The 14742-nt window shown below is 34.8% G+C and overlaps 1 protein-coding gene across 3 annotated transcripts in view; it reads right to left on the bottom strand.

Moving 5' to 3' along the window:
* The window catches only part of ANK2 (ankyrin 2, neuronal), a 583270-nt gene that overhangs the window by 177685 nt on the left and 390843 nt on the right, over window positions 1–14742 (bottom strand). For all 3 annotated transcript variants that reach the window (XM_011948367.1, XM_011948368.1, XM_011948366.1), the window contains 2 exons: window positions 12092–12190; window positions 9421–9519 (listed from right to left, as the gene is read on the bottom strand). In XM_011948367.1, the coding sequence (XP_011803757.1) occupies window positions 9421–9519; window positions 12092–12190 (198 nt within the window). The remainder of the gene's footprint in view (window positions 1–9420; window positions 9520–12091; window positions 12191–14742) is intronic.

Genomic DNA, 14742 nt, shown 5'->3' with positions numbered 1-14742 from the left:
CTGGGCAAGATAGCAAGACTCTGTCTCCATAAAACATTTAAAAATTAGTTCAGCATGTTGGCGCATGTTTGCAGTCCCAGCTACTCAGAAAGCTGAGGTGGGAGGGCTAGGAGTTTGAAGCTACCATGAGCTATTATCGTGCCACTGCACTCCAACTGGGTGACAGAGTGAGATTCCATCTCAAAAAAATAAAATAAACAGAGAAATCTTTGTCTTTATCCACTGTTTTATATTATAGTGTTGCATTACCATCTATACTGTTAGGCAAGGGAGACTTGACACTATCCTCTTCCTTACCTCCAAAGGCCATCATCATCAAGTGCTCTGAAACCGGTCCTTAATCAGTCTTGCAATAGTTCCCTTTTCTCCATCATCCAGACCACCACTACTCCATTCCAAGCTAACATCGCCTCTTATATGCAGTAGATCATGACAACGGTCTCCAAATGATTTGCTTTGCATTGCCCCTGACTCCCTTCAATTTGTTCTTCAAGTTGCACCAGGGTGATGTTTTCAGAATCCAAAACAGAATCCTGAGCTTGTTCCACCCCCAAGCCAGCCTCATATTGGGCTTAGGATACACGTCTTAGAAGGAAAACCTTAATATAGCTCATAAAGTCTTGCAGGATCTGACTTTCTTCCTCAGGCTTCATTTCATACACTGCATTTCCCCTGGATGTTTCAGCTTCCAGACAGCTCATTTCTTTTAGGTTCTTGCACGTATGATTGCATTTCACCATAGCACATTTCATCCCCTGACCCCTGATGTGTGCATTAACACTTTCTTTTGTAAAAGTAGTTCAGTTACCACTTCCTAGGTCTTCTTCCCCATGCCCCCTGCCCACCTCATCATTGCAGGCTTAGCAAATGTTCGAGGGCACACACTGGATGCTCAAATACCTGCTGAGTGAGTGAATGTGTGAATTATTACTTCCACTCAGTTTCTATTGGAAAGTTTTAATTAGTGTCAAGTTTTTACTTTTTTTTTTTTTGGCTTTGTAATCCTTGCCTCAAAGGATTATCATTTTGGTTCCTGATGGTTTCACCTAGCATCTTAGTTGTTGTGGAACATACACATTAATGCTGTAAGATTCGAGGTAACAGGCAGAATGCTACAGTACTATTTTAACCATTTACTACCAGAGTAGCTTATCCTTCATTTTAACTCAGAAGGGGAGAAAAAGAAGTAACTCTTATCTAAAATTTGAAGTCCATTTCTATTAACAGAACTTGGAGACTATTTACTTTTCTCCCTACAAATCTTAACTGACTACAAATTTAGTTCCTTTAAAATGCAGTAACATTGGACTTAGATAGGCCTGTGTAGTGATAAATAAATGAAACATCTACCAAAGATTTTAGATGTGATGATGTCTTCTATTATTCATTCACATTTCAGAACAAAATGACAATCAGGATTCAGCCTTTCCATACAATCTGACCCAAGAAAATGAGCATGAAGGCAAAATATAATTGTATTAATTTTATTTCAAAAGTTAAACAATTACTTTATTATAAATAAAAATACTGTCTTTTAGGATGCGTGAGAATGTGTGTGTGTGTGTGTGTGCATGCGCTTTGTAGAGTAGTAATTTTAATGTTGGAGTTCTACTGGAATAGGGAATAGTAATGTCTTTCTTGGCAATTTTTTTTTTTTTTTTGAGATGGAGTCTCATTCTGTATCCCAGGCTGGGGTGCAGTGGAGTGATCTCGGCTCATTGCAACCTCCGCCTCCCAGCTTCAAGTGATTCTCCTGCCTCAGCCTCCTGAGTAACTGGGGTTACAGGCACCCACCACCAAGCTCAGCTAATTTTTGTATTTTTAGTAGAGATTCCGTTTTACCATGTTGGTCAGACTGGTCTTGAACTCCCGACCTCAAGTGATCCGCCCACCTCGATCTCCCAAAGTGCTGGGATTACAGGCATGAGCCACCGCACCCAGCCTGGGCAAAATTTTAAAGACATCAATTCTCATCTTTTTCTCAAGCATATTGAGAAATAGAGAACTGAAAAAAGCATATTTTCTTTAACTTGGAGTGCTGAGGAGCACAGATGCCTCTGCAAATTTGTAATTACCCAGTGGCCTGATCTTCAGAGTCAAAAACACAAGTGTCCTAACTTCTTTTTTATCCCTTGTCAAATGCAAGTACCTGCTTTCATCTGAACTTCAAAGGATTTGTATTACAGATAGTAATACTCCCAATGAAAAAAGACAAGACCCTTATTAAGAAAGATACACTATGGAATACTATGCAGCCATAAAAAGGAATAAGATCATGTCCTTTGCAGGAACATGGACGGAGCTGGAAGCTATTATCCTCAGCAAACTAACACATGAATAGAAAACTAAACACCACATATTCCCACTTATAAGTGAGAGCTGAACAATGAGAACGCATGGACACAGGGAGGGGAACAACACACACTGGGGCCTGTCAGGGAGCAGGGGGAGAGAGAGCATCAGGAAAACCAGCTAATGCATTTTGGGCTTAGTACCTAGGTGATGGGTTAATAGGTGCAGCAAACTACCATGGCACACGTTTACCTATGTAACAAACCTGCATGTTCTGCCACATGTATGCTGGAACTTAAAATTAAATAAAATTAAATTTTTAAAAAAGAGAAAGAAAGAACCATATGCATATATTTTGGGGGAGAAAAACCCTGAAAATAAAACCTGTTTAAAAAATATCTGTGACTATGGATCCCATTTTATACACTGTGTGTGTATGTGTGTGTGCATATGTGTGCATCTGTGTATGTGTGTGTCTCTGTGCATATGTCACAGAACAGAATGTTCCATTACGAGCTTTTGCTTTCAGAGCCAAGGATGGCTCTACAACCATATGGAAGCAATTCAAGGTAATGGGCATGCTGGCCAACTATGTGGGTTTCCTTCCTCTTTACAGTTCAATTCCATTATCTGTGACAATGGGTTAGGGCCAATGAAGAAAAAACTCTTGGTAGCCACACCTGAAAAGACATTTATCATTGTATATAGTGGGTGTATGCACCTCCATAAATCTGGGGGTATAACCAATGGTGATATAATCTTACAACTGGCATTAATAGTTGTGGTCTGTAGAAATACAAAAGCTAATAAAATAATCACATAATCTTGCTTGAGTTATAAATAGGAAAGCCTTCTTTTGAAACAATATTTTCAGGATTGAAAGAACAAAGAGTATTAATCACAAAACAGGCAAAAATAACCAATAAAAATAGAAATAAATTTTCGTGAAATATGGTATCAAAAATGTCAAGTGAGAACATCTTATTTGAACTCACTTGATGTTAAAATAAGATGAAAAGGAAAAAAATCTGTTTCTAGAGTCCTTATGAGAAGACAGAAACAAGAAATTCCAAGAACAAGTAGAAGAATGTAGAGACAGATAAGAAAAATGAATTGAAAAGGAAATCACCAAACAGTTTCAGAAATTATATTTAAGTCTTACACATGTTAAAAATTTTGTTTGATTGAAGAACAGTCTAAGAGGTGGATGGTTGAATGAACCCCAGATTATGGATACACCCTCCCAGTACACCTGAATCTCTTTACTCACTAGTTGCCTAGCTTTGCAGAAGGCTCTTAGTTATAACAGCATCTAAGTGCCTAGAGAAGCAGGGTTTTGGACTTCCCTAGTTAAAGTAGTTTAGTGGAAAGACTGAGGTATACCTAGGATTATTTGAAGGAAAGTGTCCGTACCAATGACCATAGGTTTGTGGCTCCATCACTGTTATGAGACCTTGCTTTTCCTACCTGGGCCTCACATTTTTCTATGTCCAAAATGAGACTATTCATTGCTGATTCACATAATTATAAATGAGATTAAATAAATAAAAATACAATTTAACATTAAGGGTCTGAATGCAAGATATTATTACCGGGCTGTAGTTTGGTGACAATGAAATTTCTCCAGTGCAGACTGACTGCCCCAGATACAAATTTCTTGAGGAGCCTCATGAGAACTTCTAGTCATTCCCTTCTTCTAAAAAAAAAGCCACATTTTCCTAAACGAAAGAGAAATTTACCATACCCATTCTCCAAAATTTTGCTTAGCTTCTCATGTTTGATGATGGTGTCTAGTCCAGGATCCAGTTTGCCTTTTCTTCTTTTTATCATGTAACAATACACATTATATAAACCAATTTCCTTTGTAATAATAAAAAACAGATATTTTACGACAATTTTGCTTTAATAGCGTGCTCCTTATGATTAATGATTTTACATTCAGAGAATATATTCATAATTAGTAACTAAAGAAAAAAATTCTCTTACATGAGAACTAAAAATTATATTTTTTTGTAGAGAAAATAATAATGGAGAAATCCTAAAGGCAGATTTCCTTGGTGGTAACAGCAGAATATTTTTCATTTTTTGAACATTTTGCAGGGCATTTATAGTTCATAAAAAATATTAAGTGAGAAATTCCATCTTAAACCTTTTACATAGATTCTACTTTAAGAAAATCAGCTTATTTGGACCTGAATAGGCTTTGGGCTAGAAGAAAAATGAATTTTAAAAATTATTCTTTGAGATCCGTAGAGAAGGCAGAACTGTTATGGGAACTATGAGAACCAGTGTTGCCTGGGGATGAAGATTATGGGCAAGTAAATGAGCCACCTGAGTCTCAATTTGTCATCAATAATGATAAAGTAAAGGAAGATCAAAAGAGATAATGTACACAACACACTAGAGACAATGCCTGGCAGTCAATGTTATTACCTGTATTATTATTAATATTATTGTCTACTGTTAGGAGTGATTGGAATATACAACAAAACCAAGACTTACACATAAAGAGTATACATGCATATTTTCATCCTCCAATCATATATGTGCAAGGTATTATGCAAAATCCTGAAACTATAAAGAAGTGTGAGAAAAAATTATCTGCTCCCAAGAAGTTTACCGCCTTGGAGAAATTATAGATGTATTTTTTTTTTTTTTTTTTTTTGCAAACAGAGATAGGCAAATATCAATAGGCAAAATGTCAACAAAGAGTGCTACAAGTATTTAAAGAAACTCATGATTCTAAGAATTTTTTTTTAATTTTCTAAGTAGAGTTTCTTTGATAACAATATAGAATTTGAACAATTTTTTTAAAGTCATGTCTCTGAGTCCAACAGACTTACAGGTTATGAAAGTGACCAAATAAATGTCCCATACAGCTTAGATGGAAATCACCCCAACATCACTTATGTAGGATTATTTAGAGGATGATGCCCACTAAAGATTTTCTGCAAGTGACTGTGTTTTCAGAAAGCAAACAATCATCTTCAAAGCAAATAACATTCCTCAACTCTATAATCTGACTTCTAACTCCATAATTCCAGCACTGTGAATGAGACCTCCATGTCACTGAATCCAGGATACCACAGAACCAAGCCAGAGAGCTACATGGTCAGGGGCAATACTTAAAATCACACCAAGAACTGGCTCAGCAGGCACCACACTGATACCACTGCTGAACAAAGAAACCAAAATAATTTTTTCAACTATTTCAACTAATTACTTCAACTAATAATTTTTTCAACTATTAATGATGGGCACATAAATTCAATACAGGAAATAATGTCATAGGCCTTATCAAAGGCTTAGAAAAACATTTAGAAAAATGTTCATTGTTACTAAATCAATTACACGATACCATTTAAAGTACTGAAGTTGATCCAGCTGGTGTTCTGGAACTCTTAATGAACTAAGGACACCCTCTACCAAAATTGGCACCGTGTCATGTGGAGGTAAGCCTCATATGAATCTCATAGTTTATATGCAAAATGCAGAAAAATCCCTAAGTGTGTATTTCCCCATAACCTATAATTCGAAAAATTTTACTGAATATATTCCTTGAAGGTTTTTTCAGAAAATTTGTTATCTTCCAAATTCAAAAATAACTTTAGCAGTCTGTTTCCAAATAACTCGGAAGTTTGCCAAAGGCATAGTACTATGCAGCTGCCAATGTTCCTATAATTTCAGACTATTCCGCATTTCAATGGTTTAAATTATGTTCTTAGAAAGATGTGGAAGAAGGTATCACTTGAATACAAAATTCAGACATTATGCTGTACATTCAGGATCCCTACGTCCTTTTTCTGGTGTTTAAAAGGAAAAGACTGTTTAACTGCCATGAGCATGTCTCCCATCCATCCACTTGACACCCGATATTGTCTTATAAAGAATCCTGTATCTTACATAAGACAGTACTGAGAGAAATAATATCTGTGGAGGAACTCAAATCAGCCCTCAATGGCCCTGAAACCATCAGTTTTGGGACTGACTCACACACAGGGGCAAAATAATCAACCCTCTTATATAAATTCATGTATTTTAATTTTAATCATTATATTATAAAATATTCTAAGTAATAATAATTTTTTTCAACTATTAATGATGGGTACATAAATTCAATACAGGAAATAATGTCATAGGCCATATCAAAAGACTTAGAAAAACAATTAGAAAAATATTCTAAATTTTAATTGTTAATTTTTCTTACTTTAAAACTTTCACACAATATGAACATTAGTTTGAAGCTATTTGTCAGAATCTCCTGCAATATAAATTTTAAATTGACCTAATAGTATAAATAACAAATGGGATTATTTTAACATCTTAATAATGATACCACCCTTATTTTAAGATCTGTTGTAATATGGCACGTTTACGTTTTATAAAGAAAAGCCTCAATGACTCTGAAAGCAAGTTATGATTAAATGGTTTTAGCTGGTTCTCCTTGAAAAGCCTCCAAAGCATATACATTTCCAATAGCTACTGTGCAATAACTGGTATCATAGCTTTAACCAGCATTTACCTTGCAGCATTTGCTACTAGTCAACTTTTATAACAACACTATGTTCGTCACTTTGAGAAAAGTAAAATATGCTCTTTTCACAGATTTTAACAGCACCGATGTGTAGGTGAATTTCCTGTCAAAGTTAGGAGAACCTCCAATGAACAACTGAATTTAACCAGGCCTTCATTTTCATGCTTTATGAGTACATTATTGATTCAGTCATGTAGTTGAATCTATACCTTGTGAATCTTACTGCAATATCTTACACCCAGTTTTCCCTCATGTTTGCTAAAGCAGTAGTTCACAAATGTGGTCCCTGGACTAGTAACATTAGAATCATCTGAGAACTTGTAAAACTTGAAAATTATCAGGTTCCACTCCAGAACCGAATCAGAAACTCTAGGGAGGAACCTAGAAACATGAGTTTCAACACACTATGTAGGTGGTTATCATGCAGACTGAAGTTTGAGAACCTCTGTCTAAAGCAAAAAGATGTTCTCTTGATATAAAGAAAGGTTTGCCAGCATTGGGATAGCTCAAAAAACTAAAAACAGAACTACCATTAGACCCAGCAATCTCACTACTGCTTTGGGTAACTACCTAAAGCAATACCACTTTTGGTATTTACCCAAAGGAAAAGAAATCGTTACATCAAAAAGACACCACCTTCACTCTTTTATTATTATTATTATTATACCTTAAGTTCTAGGGTGCATGTACACAACGTGCAGGTTCGTTACATAGGTATACATGTGCCATGGTGGTTTGCTGCACCCATCAACCTGTCATCTACATTAGGTATTTCTCCTAATGTTATCTCTCCCCCAGCCCCCACCCTCCGACAGGTCCTGGCATGTGAAGTTCCCCGCCTTGTGCCCATGTGTTCTCATTGTTCAACTCCCACCTATGAGTGAGAACATGCGACACCTGCACTCTTATGTTTACTGCAGCATTATTCACAGTAGCAAAGTCGTGCAATCAACCTAAGCATTCATCAATGGTTGACTGGATAAAGAAAATGTGATACATATACACCATAGAATACTAGGCAGCTATAAAAGAGAATGAAATTACATCCTTTACAGCAACATGGATGGAGCTGGGGGCCATTATCCTACATGAAATAACTCAGAAACAGAAAGTCAAATAGAGCATGTTCTCATTTAGAAATGAGAGCTAAACAATGAGTTCACATGGACATAAAGATGGAAATAATAGACACTAGGGACTCTAAAAGTGGGGAGGGGGATAGGGGACTGAGGTTGAAAAATTACCTATTGGGTACAATGTTCACTATTTGATTACATAATATATCCATGTAATAAACGTGCACATGTACCCCTTGAATCTAAACAAAATAAAGTTTAAAAAAGAAAAGTTTTGAATCACTTATGGTGGAGCAGTAGCTTCTGCAGGGACCTTTCTCTCCAAGCCTAAAATGCCATTATACTTTATAAAAATACAGATGTTCTTTACAGAAGGTACCAAATTATAAAAATTTCATCTAGTAAGGGTTTTAGACTAAGGCATATTCTCAATACATGTTAAAACATGGATGTGCATCCAACTGAATGTTTGAGTTGTAAGGAAAAAAATGTGGCTAATTAAAATAGCATGATATTACAAAGATAAAAATAATGTCTTATCTATCATAATTTCAACAGATTTTCCGCAAAATTAAAATCAAAGAAAATAGGGCTGATTTAACCTTTGCCTTTTGTATTTTCTAGGTCCAGAACTTGTGCCATCTATAGAACTACAGCCATGCCTAGGTAATGAATGAATGAACTATATAGTTAATACATATTCCTACACAATGGCCTTCAAAGGCAAGCTGGTGAGGTTATCCCAAAGAACAGATGGAACAGAGCTGGCGCATTTTGCTAATATCCTCCATGATATAGTCTGTGTTATCAGAAAAGCAAAAGAGAAAACCCTAAAAATAGAGAGAATGCATTTTATCATAAAGATATATTTCTCAATCCCCACATGCATACATGGTATAATAGATATCAACAGTAAAGCTTTGGGCAAAACAATGTTTTCTCCCCTTTTCCACCAGAAAAAAAAAAGGGGGGGAGGATCAAGCTTATAGTATAATTTTGATTAAGTAATTATTGTGTAATTTTTTTCTTAATTTCATTTTAAAACCATACATTTCCTCTTTATTAGTAGTAAAGCTCACATTGAGGGTGTAAAGTGACCAAAGTAGTGTTATTCCCACCTTATAGCAGATTTTCCACTGGAATGTAAACCTTTCAAGAATATTTTCAATTTACAGAAAGAGAATACTTTTATAAAGTAACACGAAACTTGCATGAATAATTCATATTTCTCAGATGTCACTGTCATTCTGAAAAAAAGCACTTTATATTCTTTTGAAAAATACTTAGAGACAATGATAGATTTACATTTGTCAAGTGCTAAGTTACAATAAAAGGGAGATCATATGTTGAAAAAATAAACTTCATCATAAAAGTTAATAAAATAATTTGGCTAAAATAAATAACAATTCACTTACAATAAATTTATCAGCAAAACAGCTAGTTAAACCCATTAAATCAATTTCACAGAACTGTTCTAATTTAAATGTATGCACATCAGAGAAAATCTGAATGGAATACCTGAGACTGTGCATTAATATTGGCTCCTTCCTTAACAAGAACTTTGACAACTTCTGCTTGTCCAGCCAAAGATGCAATGTGAAGAGCGGTATTTCCCTTCTGTTTTGGAGAAACAAAATAGAAAATGTTCAAGGTTTCTGAATTTTGTAGAAATCAAAATGTGCAGGCATTTTCAACTTCGCTAATCACTTTAACCAATTAAAATTTGTTATTTTATCAAGATAGTAGGCCACTTACAAAGAGATTATTTTTTACCATCAAAAAAAAATTTTTGGCCACCTCATATAGTGTCTTCCTTTTCTATTTTCACAATATTGGTTAGTGTTAACACGGAATGACTGTGTTTTCAATGAATCAAAAATTTGCAGGGGGTGTGTGTATATGTGTCAGTATCTCATGAGATTCATGCAATTTAATCAACAACTAAAGAATCCTACTGCAAAGAAATATTGACTAAAAAGAAAGTTTGCTGAAACATTGAGTTCCTTTCACCTTGCAAAGAAACCTAGGAATTTTTAGTGGTAGAGAAACGGATGGCTTATAGTTGTGTTTGCAGCTACTAGGGCACTTGGGAATATGTTGGGAATAAGAAAAATAAATTTTACATAAATCATAACAGTACCAATGATTTTCTACCATTTGCTACATCGAAATTTACCAGCCACAACACCAACACCAATGAAAAACAATTTAAAACTTTTGTGAAAATAAAATAAAGGTCAAGAGATTAAAAATACCTGTGATGTGATTAAAATAAATAACAAAAAGAAAAAAAGAAAAAGAAACCAGTATATTCCAGGCCATAAAGTTTGGACTCTAGTTCTCTTTCTGTCTCCAGCTCACTGGGGGAGCATTAGGCACTCACTTAATTTTTGGGGGCCTCAGATTTTTTCTGTTTAAAAACATGAGATTCTTTTCTGGGAACTTCTACAATTCAAATCTATGATTAAAAGTAAGCCTAATTTTTAAAATATCAATAGAGTTTAGAAGAAAGGAAAAACAAAAATAGTAATAAACACTTAAGCAAGCAAAAATAATTGGCTTAATGAATACACTATATTAACGTGGGCAACTACACACCATCTCATACCAGTCAGAATGGCTATTACTAAAAAGACAAAAAATAATAGATGTTGGTGGGGTTGTACAGTGGCAGCCTCAAACTCCTAGGCTCATGTGAGTGCTCCTCACGCTACAGCCTCCAATGTAGCTGGGATTACAGATGTGAGCCAGTGAACTGGGCTTCAAATAGATATTCTTTAAATATTTGTTTAAAATGTATTTGATGTGCTAGAGAGAAATGTTAATAAAAATGTTTACTCTCTCTTTATGTTCAAAATAAGAAATGTATTGCATATAGTGAATTCCCATGTTTACTTCTGTGGAATTGCCAAAAATTGTTAGTTTGTTTTTGTTTTTTAATTTCTGCTAGAATTGCTGTTTAGTATACTGCAAGCAGAACCAATGCACATTTTGGCAATTATGTATGAGGCATTGGAATTCCAGGTTAACTGGCCACGTTTCAAATTTATTCTTGTACTTTTTTTTTATTTGATTACTCCAGATAAGACTAGTGTCCCATCTAGAGACCAGAGTGTCTGACTTCTCTCTCTGCATCTTCCACAGCCATATTATCACGCTCAAGGCTTGGTCAGCAGGCTTGGCTCTGATTAACACTGTATTTTTCCAAATAAAATTTTACCTTCAAGAGATAAAGATTGTTGCCATTGATGATAGTTTTTTAAATGTATGTTGTTTATGAAATGAATCGTCAACAAGTTCAAATACGTTTTAGCAAAAGCAGCATCAAGGAACAGTTTCTGGTTTACCAAGCGTTCCGTGCATTTCTTTAAAAATGAGTCCAATTTCCTTACCAAATACATTATGATGATAAAATCTAATATTACCCTGATAATTCAATTCATGACCCAAAATCTGTTTTCTTATTAGAGTATAAAGGATTCCGCATAGTCTCATACCAAACTGAATGTATACATTTAAAATTACTTGTTCAATTTCCATAGAGAAATTTCCCACATCAGTTTATTTTTAAAAAATGAATTAACCATAGGAAAACAGGTGCTACTGTCTACAAAGGATTATGTGAATCTCGTTCTCTTTGTAAATCAAAGGGGGAAAGATGAAATTTTAAAAACCAGGTTTACAGATTTTTCAGACTCATGTCCCATAAGTCTTTAAATGAAACAATTCACTCTGCAGAGTTTAATGGAGAGGGTTTTAATTTTAATTCTGCAGGTTGAGAATCTTGGTATTCTAGCCAACCTCTGAAATGTACAAGAGGGAAAAGAAGCTTTAAGTGGGTGAGGTGTGGTGGTTCACACCTATAATCCCAGCACTTTAGGAGGCTGAGGCAGGAGGATCACTAGAGCCCAGGAAGGCAACATAGCAAGACCTCACCTATACTAAAAAAATATTTTTAAATAAACTGGGCATGGTGGTGCACGCCTGTAGTCTCAGCTACTTTAGGCAGCTGAGGTGGGAGGGTAACTTGAGCCCAGGAGGTGGAGGTTGCAGCGAACCATGATTGTACCACTGCACTACTGCCTGGGCAACAGAAAGAGACCTTGTCTAAAAAAGTACATGAAAATGAAAAGCTTTAAATAACTCTCGCTTTTGTAAGGAAAACATATTCTACCAGCATGAATATTACCTTAGTGGCAGAATCCACAGAGGATCCTCTTCCCAGCAGCTCCTGCACCAGCCCCACGTGGCCTTCCTTGGCAGCCAGATGGAGAGCGTTGAGTCCATTCTGAGAGAAGAAACAAACAAGGTTTTAAGAAGTGAAGTAATGAGGCAAACAGCGTCCTGCCAAGCATATAACCCAGAGAACAGACAGACTCTGATCTCTCTTTTTTTGTTCCCTTTTTGCATTAGAATCTTGAATCTATTAATTTAGCAGAGACTAATTTCAGTGTTTTTGATTCAGAGAGGCAATAAGGTAAGTATTCATTAGAAACATGAATTTTGGCAACTTCATTTCAACAAATTTTTTTTAAACTAAGAAATCTCTAAATTTTTTAAATGATTTAAAGAGAACAATTTTATATCATTTATTGTATTGGTGCAAAATTAAATTCTGCCCAGTTTCTGGAACATGTACAGCTTTAGATTTTTTCAGTCCTTTTGCATCTCAAAGCAGCACTCTGCTAAGTGCTATTCACACTTACGAAGATGTACTCCACACCTCCTAGGATTTATAGACAACAGTTATACCTTGATTAATATCATAACTAACTCACTCTAACTAGCTACTCAGTGACTCAAAATACTGACCAACAATTTGGAAGAAACTTAGAAGAAAATTAATATGATTTTAAAAATCAAGAACAAATTTTTAAGAGGAAAGTATTAAGTTAATTCAACCTGAAAACCAGAATAAATGTTAGTTTCTTCATCTTCAAAACAAGGATTAAAGTCTTCAACTGACACAGTAGTAAAGCTTAAACAGAGCAATAGAAATAAAGTGACAATTTAGCAGCTGGTACATGGTGCCAATTATTAGCTTCCATAGCCCACTTGTCTTATACAGATGGTATTCTAATATTGATACTGAATAAATTAACATTTTTCCCATGCAAATTGAAATACACTGTTTTACACATATCATATAGACTCAAGTAATGCTACAAAATGTTATTTCATAATAATCTCAGAAGCTAATCATAAATGTTTTTGGATGTTGAAATGGAATATAGAAATTATTTACATTATGTAGATTGTTATAGAAGAGTACTTATCTAAGAATGACTGTGAGCCATACTTGGAATGTAAAAAAGAAAAAGTTGTACTAAATATGAAGGTTATAGATACTGTCCTTCTTCTTACATTGTAACATTTAATAGTAATAATAATAATATTTCATTTTTAATTCCTGACTACTGAGTTGAAGTCAGTCAACAAAATGATCTTATTATGATGCTAGAGTCAGAGAACCAAGACAGTCTTGCTATTCTTGATAGGGCCTCCAAATTTAGAGATAAAAGACATGATAATGGTATATAATATGATCAGATTTATAGTTCAGAGATGTGCTATCTAACAGTCTTCTATTGAAATGTAAATTTATGAGGGAATAATTTTAACATTGTAATTTGGGGAAGCTGCACCACGGTATAGATTCACTTCCAGCGATGTTCTACATATCTATCAGTTTCACTATGTCAGGTTATAGACTCATTTCTAGCAATGGTGTAAGTACTCTCAATTTTATATGTACTGCATACCAAATGGGAAACAACAAAGCAGGCTACTGTTGATAAGTCATTGATATTGACTTTATGTAAGTTAATGTTGATAAAATAATATGAACTTAGTCTTTTGACACAATCAGCAAATATTTATTGAGCTCTTATTGTGAGCTTCATATTGGGCTTTGCAGATCTGTGAGTTCCAGGCATGATATCATCTTTGATACCACAACTTCAGAATAATGCTATTTCTATATAATACCATTAAAATGGCTAAAAATACCAGGTAGATTTTTTAAAAAGATGACAATGCTACATTGAAACAACTATGTGCACATTAATCCTAAAGAACAAAGTTATCTTTTTTGTTTAGCAATTCTATCAAATTTTATAAAGCAGTATTTTAACATTTTGTTCATAATCAGATTTATAATAAACTCTATTCACTATTTCTCTTGTTGATTTTATGAAATATTTTCTCCATTGACTGCCTTTCTATGATCATATAAAGCTAGTGGATGACCCCAGGTAGAACAGATAGCCAATAAAAATTTTCATGGAACCATTTGAGTGTTTCTGATATATACAGAAAAACCACAGAGGAGTCCATTTGGAGAAGTTAAGGAACAGATTCAAGAAGATACAGCTAAACCTACATGAAGGTTAAATGTTTGCATCATCATCCATCAAACTGTTTTTCACCTTATTATAAATTCATAATTAATACAAACTTATTTGTAAATCCATAAGCATTCGCTAGGTGCCCACTAAGTGCTCAGCTCTCAGTGCTGGGTTCCAAGCGAGAAGTAAAGGACACATTATGTAATTTTTGTCCCCATAAATATTTGGCCCCCAAATACTTATTATTAAACAACTGAAAATCAACTACACAGTAGCATATATTGTCAATGATTTAATTTTCAGATCTCTGGCTGCCCTGCTTTGCATATGTTACATGTTGAATTAAGAGTTTCACAGTCTAAGTCTTTTGCATATCAGAAAAGTACAACTAACTTATACAAGAAATGGGGAAAGGATTCCCTATTTAATAAATGGTGCTGGGAAAATTGGCTAGCCATAAGTAGAAAGCTGAAACTGGATCCTTTCCTTACTC

This window comes from Colobus angolensis, unplaced genomic scaffold (genome assembly GCF_000951035.1).
Source record: "Colobus angolensis palliatus isolate OR3802 unplaced genomic scaffold, Cang.pa_1.0 Scaffold279, whole genome shotgun sequence".
Classification (NCBI taxonomy): domain Eukaryota; kingdom Metazoa; phylum Chordata; class Mammalia; order Primates; family Cercopithecidae; genus Colobus; species Colobus angolensis.
Note: the sequence above shows the minus strand (reverse complement) of the source record. Positions and strands in the feature narration are given on the sequence as shown.